Raw genomic sequence first — 15,688 nt, 5'->3', positions numbered from 1 at the left:
GTCTACATTCTTGGACATGTGTATATGCTGATCTCTGAGTCTCATTTCCCCAGAATCTTAGGAAGTCACTTCAAAGTCCTGGCAAGATTTAGGAAAGGTAGCTAATTTCTATGAGTCTTTTAAAACCTCAAATATTGTCATTAGGCAAGTATTGTATTTGTATATGTGTATATCCATAGCTGTATCTGTATGTTTCCAAAAAAAATTAACCTGAGTTCTTCTAACCAGAATGAGAAATTATGAATTTTTAGTGCTGAAGAATTATGATTACCCTATATTATTATTTACAGTGTGAATGTCAATACCACCTATTCATTAATTTTTTTTCCTTTTTTGTCTTTGCCGTGTACAAAACCCATCATTTTTGACATAATGGTTGTTCTTTTTGTTGTGGTTCAAACCTTCAAGCTTGGAGTTCAATTATGTGTAAATATGGGGTCACCAAGTAAATGGGTATCCTGTTGGAAGGCATCCTACCTATACATTTAGCAAGATAGCATTATCGTTAATGAGAGCTCCATGCACTCCGGGGCTTAACAAGAGTCAGCATCTGCCAAAGAGTAAAAGGTTATAATATTCCAGAGTAGGAGGATCAGATCAGAAGGGAGGCTTTCTCTTCAAAGACAGTCGGCATTTTTCTGATCTCATTCATCCGTTGTACCCTGAGAACATAATGATATGATCCTACCTGTCACAGAATGCTCAGGGGGCACATCAGAAAGAGTTGGAGAATGACTAGAGACTAGGTGACCTCCAAGTCTAAGGGAAAACCTCTCAGAAGGTTTGGACCTCAAGCTGTTAGTGATGATAGATGCAGGGTCATGACCTTATGGCACCCAAGAGCCAAAGACCACTTGTGGGTTTCTAATTTTTATTTAGGGTGACACTGCTTTAAGAACAAGATAACTCAGTTCTGGCCTCATTCTTTCAACCCTGAGGGACAAGGAAGAAGAACTGAGGGCTAAGCTTCCATTTCTTTTTTGTTTTCATTTTACACTATTGTCATGCTCCAAAATACTCCCTACATCCTTGGCTTCCTCAACTGACCATCACCACTGAACTCTCCCTTAAAAGAAAGAAAAAGAATTGAGTAAAGTCAGCCATCAAGGAGACCATATTTGGTAGCATGTGCACAATTCCAGACCCAAGAGACCATACCCCATACACCCCATAGTTCCCTACCCTCAGAGAAAGAAAACGAATGTTTTTCATCATTTGTTTTCTAGGACCAAGATGATTCCTCGAACAAATTCATTTTAGGTTGCTTATTAATGTTATTTTCATTGAAATTATGACTAGTGCTGATGGTCTTTTATTTCACTCTGTGTCAATGCATAGAAGTCTTTAAATAAGGTAGATAGATGACAAAGTGGATATCATCTCCAGGTCTAGATTCCGGAAGGCCCAAGGGCAAATCATGCCTCAGACCCTTATTACTTTTGTGACCTTGAACAAGTCATATTCTGTTTCCTCAACTATAAAATGAGAATAGTAACAGTTCTTATCCTCCAGGATTGTGATGAGGATCAAATGTGGAAATGATTGCAAAGGGTCTGATTTACAGTAGGCACTATACAAATTTTAGTGATTATTAATTATTCCTCTAAAACTCAATGAATCTGTGAGTTCATTGTGTAAGAAATTCCCTCCACTGGTGCAGATCAAAGAAACATAACGCAAAAGCATACCCTTGTCTATGTCTTCCCATAAGGAAGGGGTCCAGCCAACTTGAATGGACAGGGATTTCCCTAACATCACTTGGGTAACAGGAATGCATTCCAATCATTCACTTGTCATCACTCATTTCTTGCTAACATACAATTTTTTGATAACTTCTTTTGCTCTGATTCTTTGGAGTTCCTCATTCATTATATGTGCCTGAATGTTCATACCTGCCATGTGACTCTCCATTACCCTATAATTTTACATTTTTTGGAGAATTCAATTTCCCATCATATAACAATCCTGTTAAAATATTAGTGGTGGCAAGATGAGGCTTGCCTTCAGGGAAAAATGTGGGTACATTAGAGAAACTTTCTAATTTCCCCAAAACAAGACAGCCAGCTCTTCCCCTCCTATATTAAAGCAACTTCCAAAGTTTCTCTGATTTATTTGTATTCATCGTCCTCCAAAGCACAATAATATTCAAGTATCTAAATTTTAAGTCTTTCAAGCTGGTTCATTTTTATAATACTGATATTATGTTTCTGCTCACTTTACTCTGCATCAGTTCATAAAAGACTTCCTATGCTTCAGTAAAATAAACTTTTTTTTCCATTTTTTTAGTACAATACTATTCCATTACATTCCAAATGGTCTGGACTCATTGAGAGCTCCAACAACAGCCCATCAATGTGCCATTTCCCCATAACTCCATGATAAATCCAGACAGCACAACAACTTTTTTGCTGTGATTCCAAAATGAGCTTAAGCTCCTGTCTTCTCCTCTTATTTTCCCCTTCTTTCTCAATCTCCATCTCTCTGGCTTTCTCCCTTTCAACACCATCAGACTCCTTTGATACTGATGTCAGCAGGAGGTACCAAAGGCAAGCAATAGCCTTGTTATATCCCATGCTGAGAAGACAATATCTAGAATATTTTGAGTAATATGTTCATTTCCTGATGCCTCTCTCTCTTCTTGGCTATGCCCTTAGAAGGCAGCTGTGAATTACACCATATTATGATTTCCATAAGGCAAACTCATAATATTCTTGAGGACAAGAAAAAGAAATGTGAGGTGCATAACAACAAAAATATGGATATATAACTGATCATAAAAAACTTAGCCAAAGAGTATTTATTAATATTAGCATGAATAGAATTGAATAGAATATTAACTATACATGTTAATAGAATATTAACTATACATTAACTATACAAGTAACAAACTATATCTGCTTATATACATAGAGAATATTTTATGAAAAGCAAAGCACTCTGTCCTTCATGGCTCTTTATTAGCTTTTTGCTATTATCAATAGCTTAGATAAAGACCTGTTTATCAAACTGCAGATGATGCAAACCCAGAGAACAGAATCATTTGATAAAAACCACAATTCAGAAATATCTCAACAGGATGAAACAATGAGCCAAAACAAAAACCCTCCAGGCATTTTATAGGCACAAATACAAAAACCAACATTTAAGAAAAGCACAGAAGTCTAAATAGACAAAAGGGAAGACATCCCATGGCTGAATAGTCACATGAAGAGATTAGCTGCAGAAGACAGATATAACCAGGAGCAATGGGAAAACGTTTTAGAGATTTATTTGCATTTGATCTAAGAAAAAAAATAACCTAAAAATAGAGTGGATTGTCTTGTGGGTTGAGCCTCCCATCATGAGATTGGATAACTGCCTATTAGGTTACTGAGGAGCTCTTAAACATTCTACATAATAACTTCAGAGCTCTGAGATTCAATGATTCTCTGCAGCCAATGAAAACCGAGAGGCTAAGGTAAGTGACAAAGGGATGATGATGGGATCATTGTGAAGTCAGGGGTTCACCTGGTGTGAAGGAAGGAACTTTTTTATTCCCATTGCATTGTTTCTCCTGTCTAAAGCCACAAACAAGAAACCTCTCAGACCAAACTCACCGTCATATGCAGGTTGGCTCCCAGGAAAAGTTTCGGAGGTTCAGGAGTTTTGGGCAAGATGGCAATGTTGAATACTTGATTCTCCAGATGGGCCTGGGGGGCAGTTGTAGTGGATACCTGCAACAGCAGAACAGAGAGGTAAGACTCTAATCTGTATCAAGATGGGAACATATTCACACTGAGATTCATTCAAGACTAATGGCCTTCACACAGTTGAACTGGTTCAGTGATTCAATGGATGGAGTTTTGAGGCAGCTGGTGGACAAGTAGATAGCGTACTAGGCCTGAAGTCAGGAAGACCTGGGTTCAAATGCAGACCCACTTACTAGCTGTGTGACCCTGAAAGGGTCACTAAACTGCTGGTTGTCTCAGTTTCCTCATGTGAAAAATCTCCCAGAGTTGTGGACAATGAAATAAGACAAAATTTGTAAAACACTTAGCTCTTTGGGTCTGGTATATAAAAGGTTCATATTTATCACCTCTTATTCTTTCCTTCCTCATACACTATGACTTCATACTGGCTGTCACCTGTGCAGGAATGTGTTCCTCCTCTCCTCTGCCTAAATGGAATCCCTCCATCCCAGCTTCAATGCCTACACAAAGTTTTTCTGATCCCCACAGTTGATATCACTTCCTCTGCACATGATACTGTACTATACTGTATTTCATAGATATTTATGATATTTATGTGTGTATGTGATCTCCTCCAAACAAAAAATGGAAGCTCTTTGTGAACAGAGACAGTTTCACTCTTGCTTTGGTACCAACATCGCAGAATTCAGTGACTAGTTTGTGGTGGGAGTTTTAAAAACCGCTTTCTTGGTTGATGGATTCATAATGTCTTCGGTCTCTGACTTCAGCATGGTCACTAATTCAGGTAAGTTTTCCACATCCCCTCATTTCCCATGACAGCACCCAAATAGCAAGACACACACACACACACACACACACACACACACACACGAGATGAGGTCAAATAGGGTAGCTAGAAGCAAAATGGATATCTTTTCCTGGCTATCCATAAAGCATTCTCGATGTAATCCTTTATGGGTTTCCTAGATTTCTTGTGTTTTTTCAATGTTTTACCCTTTCTCCTCCCACTCACATTTCATATTCTTTTGTTGTTAATCTCCTTTTCATTTTTCAGGAATTTTTTTGTTTTTAATATTATCTTCTTTGCCAAATATATGCTTCCCCTCTCCCCTAGCCAATGAACTATAGGAAGGGAGGGTGGGAGGGCGGAAAGGAGGGAGTGAGGGAGGGAGGGAGAAAGGGAGGAAGGGAGGGAGGGAGGAATGGAGAAAAATTAAGTAATTATCAATTGAGGCTGATGGTGATTTGGTGGAGGTGAGGGGTTTGTGATATTGATTTGGTAGAGGTGATGGGGCTGTTTCTCTCAAGACTATTTAAAACTATTTTGTGGGGAATGATAGTATTTCCTGTTTCTTGTCTTTTTTGTCCTGCCCCGCCATTCTACATCCTATTCTACCTATATCTATTCTCTAGATACCAGCGGCTTCCTCATGCCAAAGATGACTAAATGAGTTTGCTCTCCTCTAAGTAAGTCACAGTGTATTTTAATGGGGCACATATTACAGAAATCTCGAGACTTAATACACAATCTAACAGATGGAATGGATTGATAGCTTATGACAGCATTTCAGGATGAAAACAATCAAATTTGCAGAGCTCAGTTCATCTCATTCAGTATGTAAAACAAAAAGGTGAAAGAGAAGGGCAAGGATAAATAAAAGCACAACATTTATTTCATTTTAGATCTATTTAACATCACCAAAGTGGTGAATAGAAAATGATGGGTCATTTATACCAGCCCACATTTATGCATACTATTTTAGGGAAGTTGGTTTAGATTACAAATACAAGGTCTGATGTCTTTACAACATTTCTTCTGTCCCCTTCAGGGGAATCCTAGGGGAGGCTCAACACTCCTTCTAGTGATGCTACCATCACATAGGCATTTCTGTAGCTCTTCCTTGGGAAGTGTATATAGAACCAAGGTCTGTGTCACATAAGGAGACAACTCTAGCTCCTGTATTTAGTTATGAACCTAAAGCTAGTTTGATCTTAACCAAAATCCTTTCAAATACAACTTGGCATCTAATTGCAAAAGACAAATGATTGGCAACCATTAGGGAATGAATATTTCTTAAGTACTAATATATACCAGGCATTTTACAAATAATATGTCATTTCATTCTCACGATAACCCTAGTAGGGTGATGCTGGTATTACCTCCATTTTACACATGAGAAAAGTGACTTTTCCAGGGTCACAAATCTAGTAAGTCTGAGGTCAGTTTAACTTTAGATTTTGACTTAAGGGCTAATGTTCTCTCCACTGCATCACCGAGCTGCTTACCAAGAACAATCATTAGACTTTGAAGGAAATTCCATACAAGACCATTTTCTAAAATACCTCTGAGAATTTTGAGTTCCCTGAATAAGTACCTTATCTCCCAAGGGAAATAATTTGAAGATTACATTAATTTGTGTATTATATATGCTAAAAATTAGCCATGTTACTTCCTAGTAAGATCTTGTAGTGTCAGCTGGTTAGTTACTGGATAACAGGATATCTTCACAGAGGTATGTGAGAATCTGGCATTCTTCACACCGTGGCTAACATCATTCCATCAGAGCTTACACTTTACTGGTCTAGTCTTTGAGAACTTCAGGTCTCCTCTATGCCACAGGGAGGCAGTGGAAGAAGGCATTAGTGGAGGAAATGGTTTGTTTCAGGTTTTGCCACGAAAACTAGGTGGAAACAGAGCTTCCAGAAAAAAAAAATTCCTGGTCCTTGATGTGCATAGTGGCTTCAACTATAGTTTGCTATAGTATGTCCCATATTTTTCTTGCCTTTTTGATAATCTGTCCTATAAATATTTCTAGAACAGATGAAGTTATTTGTTCCCAAAGATCTATTCTTACTTAGAAAACTATAGATTAAAATCTCCAGGAAAGAACATTTTGACTTGGCAGATGGAGCAACTTATCTTAGGGGTTTATGAGAGCGTTTGCTTTCATTATGATACCAACATAAAATTACCCAATGCTTTTTTATATTTGATTCTTTGATGTATTATTTATCACTATACACATATTGTTATTAGAGTTCTACTTCAAGGAGCTGAGATAATGAGCCAGAGGGTACCTGAAAGTGGAAGGAATCACTTTGCGCCTGGGAGCCTGAATGCTTGTACCATACAACACCTTCGTTGATATCTTGCTGGGTGAAGGTGTTGGTGGGTGACGCCATTCTCCCATCAGGTAGGTGTTGCCTCCCATCCACTGGACTCCCTGCAGGCATGTTCATCAAAAGAACCACCTCCCCTGCAGGAGCAGAGAGCATAATCAGCAAGGGAAGATAGAATGTGAACACTCTTCTAGAATATATTGGATCTGCGAGGTACAACATGGAAACAAAGTAAAGACTGACGGAGTGCTATCTGTGGGGTGGGGGTGGGGGGAGGGAAGCAAGATTGGGGAAAAACTGTAAAACTCAAATAATATCTTTAATAAAAATTAAAAAAAATAGAACATATTGGATCTGGCAGGAGTTTCTATTTTTCTACCAGGAAGGCGTGGCTGCCCATAGAGCAGCAAGTCTCATCCAAAGAACTCCCTCCCCTGAGACAACAGCCTTTTTATTTTTTCTTTTCCAACTGTCTAGCAAGGATGAGGGACCAAAAAAAGATGGTAGTCATTATGGAATCATAGATTCCATTTACAAATCTAAAAAAAAAAAGTCTGCCATCTCTGCAAAAAAGAACCAAAGTATGAAATAATTGACTTATGTTTACTAAAATCACAGAAGAGAACCAAAGAGGCAAGGGGGAAGAGAAGTAGTGGATAAAAGATGGGCTTCTGAGCCAGAAAGCCTTTGGATCAAGTCCCATCTCTGACACAATTTGAATCTGGCCCTAGGCAAATCATTTAATCCCTTAGCATTCTAGACAATTCTCTAAAGACTATGTTTAAATTGCAAAGAAGCTATAATCCCCATAGTTACTCTCTTCTAGGAGTTGCTTCTATCAATGAAATCATAGATTTAGTCTCTATCTCCAATGAACACCCAAGTGAAAATATGGAGATGAGTGCAAATTAATGTGGTCTCAGAAGTTATATTCGTAGGGGGGGAGAGGGGAGAAGTTCCAAAAAGCAGCTCTCAAAAAGAAGAGGTTAAAACAAAAAGTCAGGCAAAATTAGATAGAAGAACTTTTTTTAAAAAATCTATTTTTTCAAGAATTTAGTTTGTATTCTAGATTTTCTATAATCTGCAAAATCATACAATATTTAGTTTTTTGTATAATTTCTAAAGTCTTCCTTACTCAATTTCTTTGAACCTTATTGAAGTAAAAATTGGTTATTTATGCCTTTAAATAAAACATCAGCTCCTATTACTCATTCTCTGCTTGAAACTCCTGGTCTTTTTTTTAGTCAATTTTATCCAATTTTCAGCTCAGAATTTTGTCCACACTTACTTTTCAAAAGAGATGGTGATTACCCTAAGTATAATGGAAGCAACTAACATAATGAGTATGGTAGTATGCCATCCTGTAAAGAGTAATGAAAAGTGTGGTCTACTATACAGTGCTGAACTGCATTCAAACCCCATCTCCAACCCAATTTTCCCTTCATAAAATGTGGGCAGCTGGCAGTACAATGTGATAGAGCACCACCTTGGAGTCAGAAAAACCTGAATTCAAAATCATTCTCAGACACTATGTGATGATGGTCAAATCACTTAACCCTGATTATCTCAGTTTCTTTAGTTGAAAAATGAGCTGGAGAAGGAAATGGCAAAGCACTCCACTATCTTTACCAAGAAAATTCCAAATGAGACAACAGAGTTGGATATGCCTAAATTGCCTCTTAAAACAATAATGAAAGATTTATAGAACTTCTCTCTTAACAACCCTGGGTGATGCAAATGCTTGGTAAACCTTAAAATATTCTATAAAAGTCAAGAAAGAGGGAAAAAGAAAAAGAGGGACCTATACACATACATTCATAAATGGGCACATATTTGTCCCTAATAGAACAGCTTCTCATACTAATGTACATACCAATAGACATGAAAACAACTTCCTTGTCATATCAAATTATTTATTAAATATATATGTGTGTAGGGGTATGAATATACATATGTACAAAAAATAAATATTCTTTGATAAATGATCATATCTTAGAGAATCAGAATTATTCCATAGCTGACTGCCAGAGCCAAAAATGTTATTTATGCCAGACATTTCTTGAGTCAATGAAGAAACCAGAATGTTTATCCACTTTCCTTCTTGAGTCAATGAAGAAACCAGAATGTTTATCCACTTTCTTTCTTCTACCAAGAATAGGTTAAAAATGACCTCAAAGGGTTAAAAATTAAGGCAGAAGAAACCTTTTCCATTAATTATGACTTCTTCACAAAAGAATTTGGACTTTGAGCTAGGACTTGAAAGATAGATAAGATATCTTCACTTAAAGAATGGGGGGGGGAGAAAGAAGGTAAACAAAGATAAGATAGAGATAGTTTGTGAAAGGTTCTTTAATGTCAGACTACAGAGTTTAAATATTATTCAATCAGCAATGGAAAACCATGGAAGACATTTGAACAGTTACCTATCAAGCTGACCATGAAGAATAATAATGTGCAAGATGAATCAGAAAGGGAGAGAAATCAGAGGGTAGGAGAACAATCAGAGGTTGATGGCACCAGTTCAGATGAGAAGCAAAGTAGACCTCAACTAAGGTGGGTAGGATTAGGAATATTGTTGTTTGTCCTTTGTTTAAAGAGGACCCCATGACATCAGGGAAGTGAGACCACATTATGCAAGTGAATTGGATTTCAGTGAAGAGGTCTCACTTTCTCCTCTGGAGACATCTGGATCCAGTAGCCAACCTTAGCCTTTTTAAGCTAGGGTCTTTAACAGATCTCAGTTTAAAGGAGGCAATGACCATTCAGTGATTAAGGTTAGGTAAGAAATGAATCAGAGAATGGCCTCTTTTACCTGGATGAAAAGAAAAAAAATATCAACCTGGGAGAGGAAGACCCTCCCAGAGTCTTTTAGTTTCTGGCCCAAACAGAAACAATTGCTACTTATACTCACTCTGAGCCAGCAATCAGGAGGGAATACTATTTCAATGAAAGAATTGCAGTGTTAAGGAAAGCTATTTGTAAACTTTAACAAGCAATATAAATGTTTTCAGAGGCATATGAAATAGCAGATCGATAGAGATTAATCTCAGAGTCAGGTCTTACCTCAAGCCTTACTAACAGTGACCCTGGGCAAGGTACTTAACCACCACCAATGATGTAAAACTCAAATAAAAAGGGGTATGGGGAAGGAGGAGAGGGAAAACTGACTTAGAAAATACAAATGAACATTATCTGGGTCATATTGTATTTTTATTTATTTTGCTAAATATTTCCCAATTGTAGTTTAATCTGATTTTGACTCCACAGGAGTTTTACAGGTTGCTTGTAACCCTCTAGGAGTTTGATAACTCTATCCTAGAAACCCCCTGAAACCCCCAAAATATGAGAGCAAGTCTAATTTTCATTGTTAAAGGGAAATCATGGATCATGAAAAAATATATTCACATGTGTTTCCATATATAGGTATATATAGAGACATGGACATATATAGATATAAATACATTTCTTTATACAAACATGCATGTATCTATGCAGATATACCCATAACCCACAATTACAAATAAATGATATTCATATGTATGTCCATGTGTATATCCACACATATTTGGTTTTTTTGGAACACACGTGTCTTGTGAGTATGCATATGTATCCATACTCTGTTCCCTAAGCGAGATGTAGCAAATGAAAAACTCCAATTAATTCTCCAGGAAGTGAAAGAGGCATGGTAGAAGTTGCTGCAAACAGTATCACCAGGCAAATTTACTAAACCTATTTTAATCCAATTCGACTGATTCAAGTTAATTAGCAGAAGTGGGTTAAAGTTTTAATTCTACTAGTTCCTTCCACCATTTTAATTCAAGTGATTCTTTCTAATAATAACTTGACCTGATTATGAATAATAGGAACTTTAAGCATATTAAAAATGCATTAAGTAAAAATAATTGTTGTATTGTTGTTCAGTTGTTTTCAATATTGTCAGACTCTTCGTGATTCATTTCAGATTTTTCTTGGCAAAGATACTAGAGTATGCCTTTTCCTTCTCTGGTTCAGCTTATAGCTGAAGAAACTGAGACAAACAAGGCTAAATGACTTACCCAGGGTCACATAGCTAGTGATTGTCTGAAGCCAAGTTTCTGAACTCGGTTGATTCCATGCCCAGCACTCTATAATATTTTAACTTTTCAGAGTGCTTTACATGGGATGTTTCATTTGATCTTCACAAGAACCAGATGTACTGTAATATTTTTATCTCCATTTCCCTGTTGATGAAACTGAGGCAAACAAAATAATTGACCTGTTTAAGGTCACATGGCTAGAAGGTGTCTACAGTAGGATTTAAACTTAAGTTTTCATAATTCCAAGCTCAACACTATCTACTGATCTACCTAGCTGCCTGGAGATTAGGAAATTAAGGAATGAAAGCAACAAATTAAGAGTTTAATAGTTAAGAGTAATGCCATGACCTTTTTTGACTAAAAGGATATGTTTTCAAATGTTGATGAATGTTTTATCAATATTTATTAAAGATTCAGATCTTCAGGATATGTAAAGACCTATTAAGTGATGAATAATTTTCTAAATTACATACATCATAGAATGAATTGTGCTTATTTTGGGAATGGATTAATTATCTTCCAAGGTAAATATAATCAATGTTTTTAATGCATTACCATTAATAAATTCCCTGGAAGATAAAAATACCAGCATAGTTTCATTAGTTTGGACTTACAAAATGATTGCATAGCCTTTCAAATGGGATATCACAGAAATTCATTTGTCTTCTTCATACAAAAAAAAATTCATGTGAATGAGGCAGAGAATAGAAGAAAATTCCAAAATCAGGACTCTGGAGAGTTTGCTTATATTGTAAAAAAATTCAAGAAATACTTTGGTCAACAGAAAAATAGCAACCATGGGTCATGTTTAAGGAGGTACTTGGAGATTTTTAAAAAATCTATACTTTGGTTGCATTCCTAACAATCCCATACAAGTAGAGTTAGGTCTGAGTATAAATAATGAATCCTGTGTACATGGCACAAGTATTTGAATTTATACTATCCAATGGTAGGATTATGCAAATATGGTCCTTGGTTCCAACCCTATGGAATCATGTGGTTTTAAAACTGAATAATGTAATCACTTTAGGAGTCATTATTTACACTAATCTAGATCCATTTTCTCTGTCTCTTCTCTCTTTTTGAATCTCTCTATGTCTCTCTTTTCTTTGTTTGTATCTCTGTCTCTGTGGGTGTGTTTTTCTTTTTCTCTCTGGTTTCTCATATTAAAAAATTGCTTTATTCAAGGAACAAAACAACCCCTTTAATCCATGTTGGGAATTTTATTTTTAGTGAGGCAATCAAAGTTAAGTTATTTGCCCAGAGACATACAGCTAGTGTCAAGTGTCTGAGGGCACATTTGAACTCAGATCCTGCTGACTCTTAAAGCTGATACTCTTTTTACTGTACCGCCGAGCAGCCCCTTAACCCATTTTTTAGCATAAACAAAAATATGGAGATATATAATGAATAAACCCAAAGTCAGTAAAAACATTGCTAATCATGGGGTAGTGGTAAAAGCAAATACCAACATGGGTCTCAAAAAAAAATATCTCAGTTCAATTCCATCTCTTACTAGTTAAATGGAATCTCAGGAAAGCAATTTAATTTGCCTCAGTTTTCTCATCCATAAAATGGAGATGATTGTTTGTCCTACTTCCCTCAAAGGGTCATTGAGGATTAAAGGAGGTATGATATAAAAAATAGCTCTGGAAACCATTGTCATCTACATATATCAAGGGAATCCTTATCATGGTTGTTAGAAGAAGCTAAGTAGACAAACACTTGACCTGGAGTCAGGACAACTTGATTTCCTATCTGGATTCAATGACTTTGGGAAAGTTGTTGGGCAAATTGGAAAAAGTCTCTACTTGCCTCAATTTCTTCAATTGTAAAATGGGGTGACGATAATAGTACTTCCTCAAGCAGCTATGAGGTTCAAATGAGATGTCATTTGTAACTTAACACAGTGCCAGGTGACTAGGTACCATATAATTGCTAGCTACTTTTTTAGTAGAATTGGTTTTATTATTGTTAACACCACAGTAACATGAATGTCTGAAAGGAGTCATGGGAGACATCACCTCAAAGTGGGAAAAAAGTTACCAAATCTTGGACGGTCTTCAGAAATTGTGTAGATGATTTCGGAGTCACTGGCCCCAAGCACTTCAGCCCGTAAGATCCTATTGGTGATTGGCAGCATTCCTCCTTCTGGGACCCAGACCAGCGAGTTAGCCACCAGCTGAAGGTCTCCTTCAACCTATGTGGGTTAAGAAGTGATATTAAGTATACCATGGAAACAACGAAAAGACTAACAGACTACCTTCTGGGGTGGGGGAGGGAAGAGAGATTAGGGGAAAAATTGTAAAATTCAAAATAAATGAATAAATTTAAAAAAAGAAGTAATATTAAGTTTAGAGATTATTGGACAGAACCCTTAGGTCACATTTCAATATATATCAACACTACTAAAACTTGTCAAGGATATTCATCAGGAAGACCCACAGACTCAGTTTTTTCTTTTAACTATGCAGAATAAAATGTTACATGTTTTATAAGTTAATTGAATTCAATGAACTAAGTATTTTTATTATAGTTTCTTTAGTTGGTCACAGTAAGTTGCAGTAGGTCTCCTTAGGGCCCTTCAAGTTGTAAAATTATGATTCCATGAACTCAATGTTTGATTCTAAGTAATAAAATAATACAAGGTACAAAACTGCTTAATGAGATAAAAGTAAAATAAAAAAATAACTTACAATCTACTAAAGATAAAGGGATGAGAAAATAGAATATTTTATCTTTTTTTCAGAAACTGAGTAAGTGAAATTATTGGTGCTCTGGTTTTCAACTTGTTACCATATATAAAAAAAAATCACTATCTCATTTCAAAGATTTTTATTTCAGGAGGGATTTTTAACTATATTATTGTTGCTACTTTCAGATATATGGTTAGCTAATAAAAAGCCAGGAGCATTCACCAGGATATACCCATATGAAAAGAGACCAGGCACCAGTTTAATACTCATACCATATTTGTGTTTCAGTTCTATCCTAGCAGGCAATTATGACTATTCACATCAAACAAATCAAGGCAAGTAAACCAGTTCAGTGGGTTGGTGGAAATCAGCACTGGGGAGCTGGGAAGAGAACCTGGAAGAAGAGATGCTAGGCGAGTTCAATCCTGATTAATATTATGAGAGAAAATCCCAAGGAATTTCATATTTACACAAGCATTAAAGGACATGCCAGTATACCAGTAAAGTATCCACTACAATGATGTAAAAGGGACTGCAAATTCCTAAATCTTCCAAACTGATTTAGTATAATCCATTCTAATACTTGCAATAGCCTAAGCTAGATTGGTTGCAGGATATACACCCACAGACAGATTACTGGGCAGTGTCTCTGTGTGTGTGTGTGTGTGTGTGTGTGTGTGTGTGTGTGTGTGTGTGTCTATGTGGATGTGGATGTATATGCACACATATTCTCATCATTTTCTCTCCATCCATCATTCTCTCTCTCTCTCTCTTTCACATACACACACACACACACACACACACACACACACAAACATATACACACACTCTCTCTCCATGCCTCTGTCTCTCTCATATACACATACATAAATAATTCATCCATATTTAAGTAGTTTATAGACATATAGATGCAGAATTATACATATATTCCCGTGAACTCTATCTCTAAAGATTACTTAAAATTCCAAATTTTAGATAACTCACAAAGACCTTTATCCCACCATTAAGATCTCCTCCATTCCCAGGGAGGTCATCATGTCCTATTGAAGAAGATGACCCATTAGAACAAGAGCCAACCCTCCTGCTGTAGAAAAGATATCCTAAGATGCCAGATTTATGGCTGGATGTGAACTCATCATTCATCTAGTGCTGGCTATCTAATACTTTCTCCACATTTTACAAATAAGAAACCAGAGACTCAGAAAGGAAAAAAAAATTAGACCCATCATTCCTTCAAGTTATCTGAAAGCTTTCTTCCAAGCAAGTGAGGAGATCTTCATAACACAAGACAGGCTTTGAACTACATCTCAAAGTAAAAGGAGAACTGTTAGACTGAAGGACAGCATTCCAGAAATACAGACCACTGGAGAAAAGGCTAGGAGGTGGGAGACAGAGTATTGGGTGTGAGGTAGAGTAGTTTGAAGGGATAATAGAATCTACTGAAGGTTTTTGATTGTTGTTGTTGTTAAAGATGGAGGAGCCCTGGGCATGTCTGAAGGTAAGAGTGAAAGATCCTGGATATAGAAAGAGTTTTAAGATTTAAGAAGGGATAACTGATGATGCTATCTGTTGGAGGAGACAAGAAGAAACCACATTAAGTGCACTGGTAGAGGGGCTGGCCTTACCACGGAGAAGTGCCACCATTTTGTCAGAGAGTAAGGAAAAGGGGGACAAAATAGAATGCAATCTCAAGGGATTTGAAGATGAAGAAAATGAGAGAAAATGAAGTTCACGTCAAATGGTCTCTTTTTCTGAATAAAGAGGAATAATTTATTCAGTCTTTCCTCAAATGATGGTTCAAAGACTTAGATACAACAAAAAGTTCAGTTAGAAATACTACTGTACATGTAGATCCTTTCCCTTTCTCTGGGATTTCTTTTTTTCCATATGCTTGGCAGTGGTAATATTGGATAGCTCCAGATCAGTGAATTGGAGGGTATAATTTCAAATTGCTTTCTGCAACATTGGACCCAATCCATAGCTCCACAGCTCACCAACAATGTGTTAATGTGCCTATCTTCCCACACTCCCTCCACAAATTACTATTTTCATTTTTTGTCATCATTGCCAATTTGATGTGCATGAGGCAGAACCTCATAATTACTTT

General features: G+C 36.7%; 1 protein-coding gene across 1 annotated transcript in view; it reads right to left on the bottom strand.

Annotated features, from left to right (window-relative positions):
- Positions 1-15,688, bottom strand: part of FRAS1 (Fraser extracellular matrix complex subunit 1) — a 502,816-nt gene that overhangs the window by 133,685 nt on the left and 353,443 nt on the right. The window contains exons 30-32 of the mRNA XM_074231550.1: positions 12,932-13,085; positions 6,768-6,946; positions 3,597-3,713 (exon numbers count right to left, since the gene is read on the bottom strand). Of these exons, the coding sequence (XP_074087651.1) occupies positions 3,597-3,713; positions 6,768-6,946; positions 12,932-13,085 (450 nt within the window). The remainder of the gene's footprint in view (positions 1-3,596; positions 3,714-6,767; positions 6,947-12,931; positions 13,086-15,688) is intronic.

This window comes from Macrotis lagotis, chromosome 3 (genome assembly GCF_037893015.1).
Source record: "Macrotis lagotis isolate mMagLag1 chromosome 3, bilby.v1.9.chrom.fasta, whole genome shotgun sequence".
In the NCBI taxonomy this organism is placed as follows: domain Eukaryota; kingdom Metazoa; phylum Chordata; class Mammalia; order Peramelemorphia; family Peramelidae; genus Macrotis; species Macrotis lagotis.
This window is presented reverse-complemented; position numbering and strand designations above follow the sequence as displayed.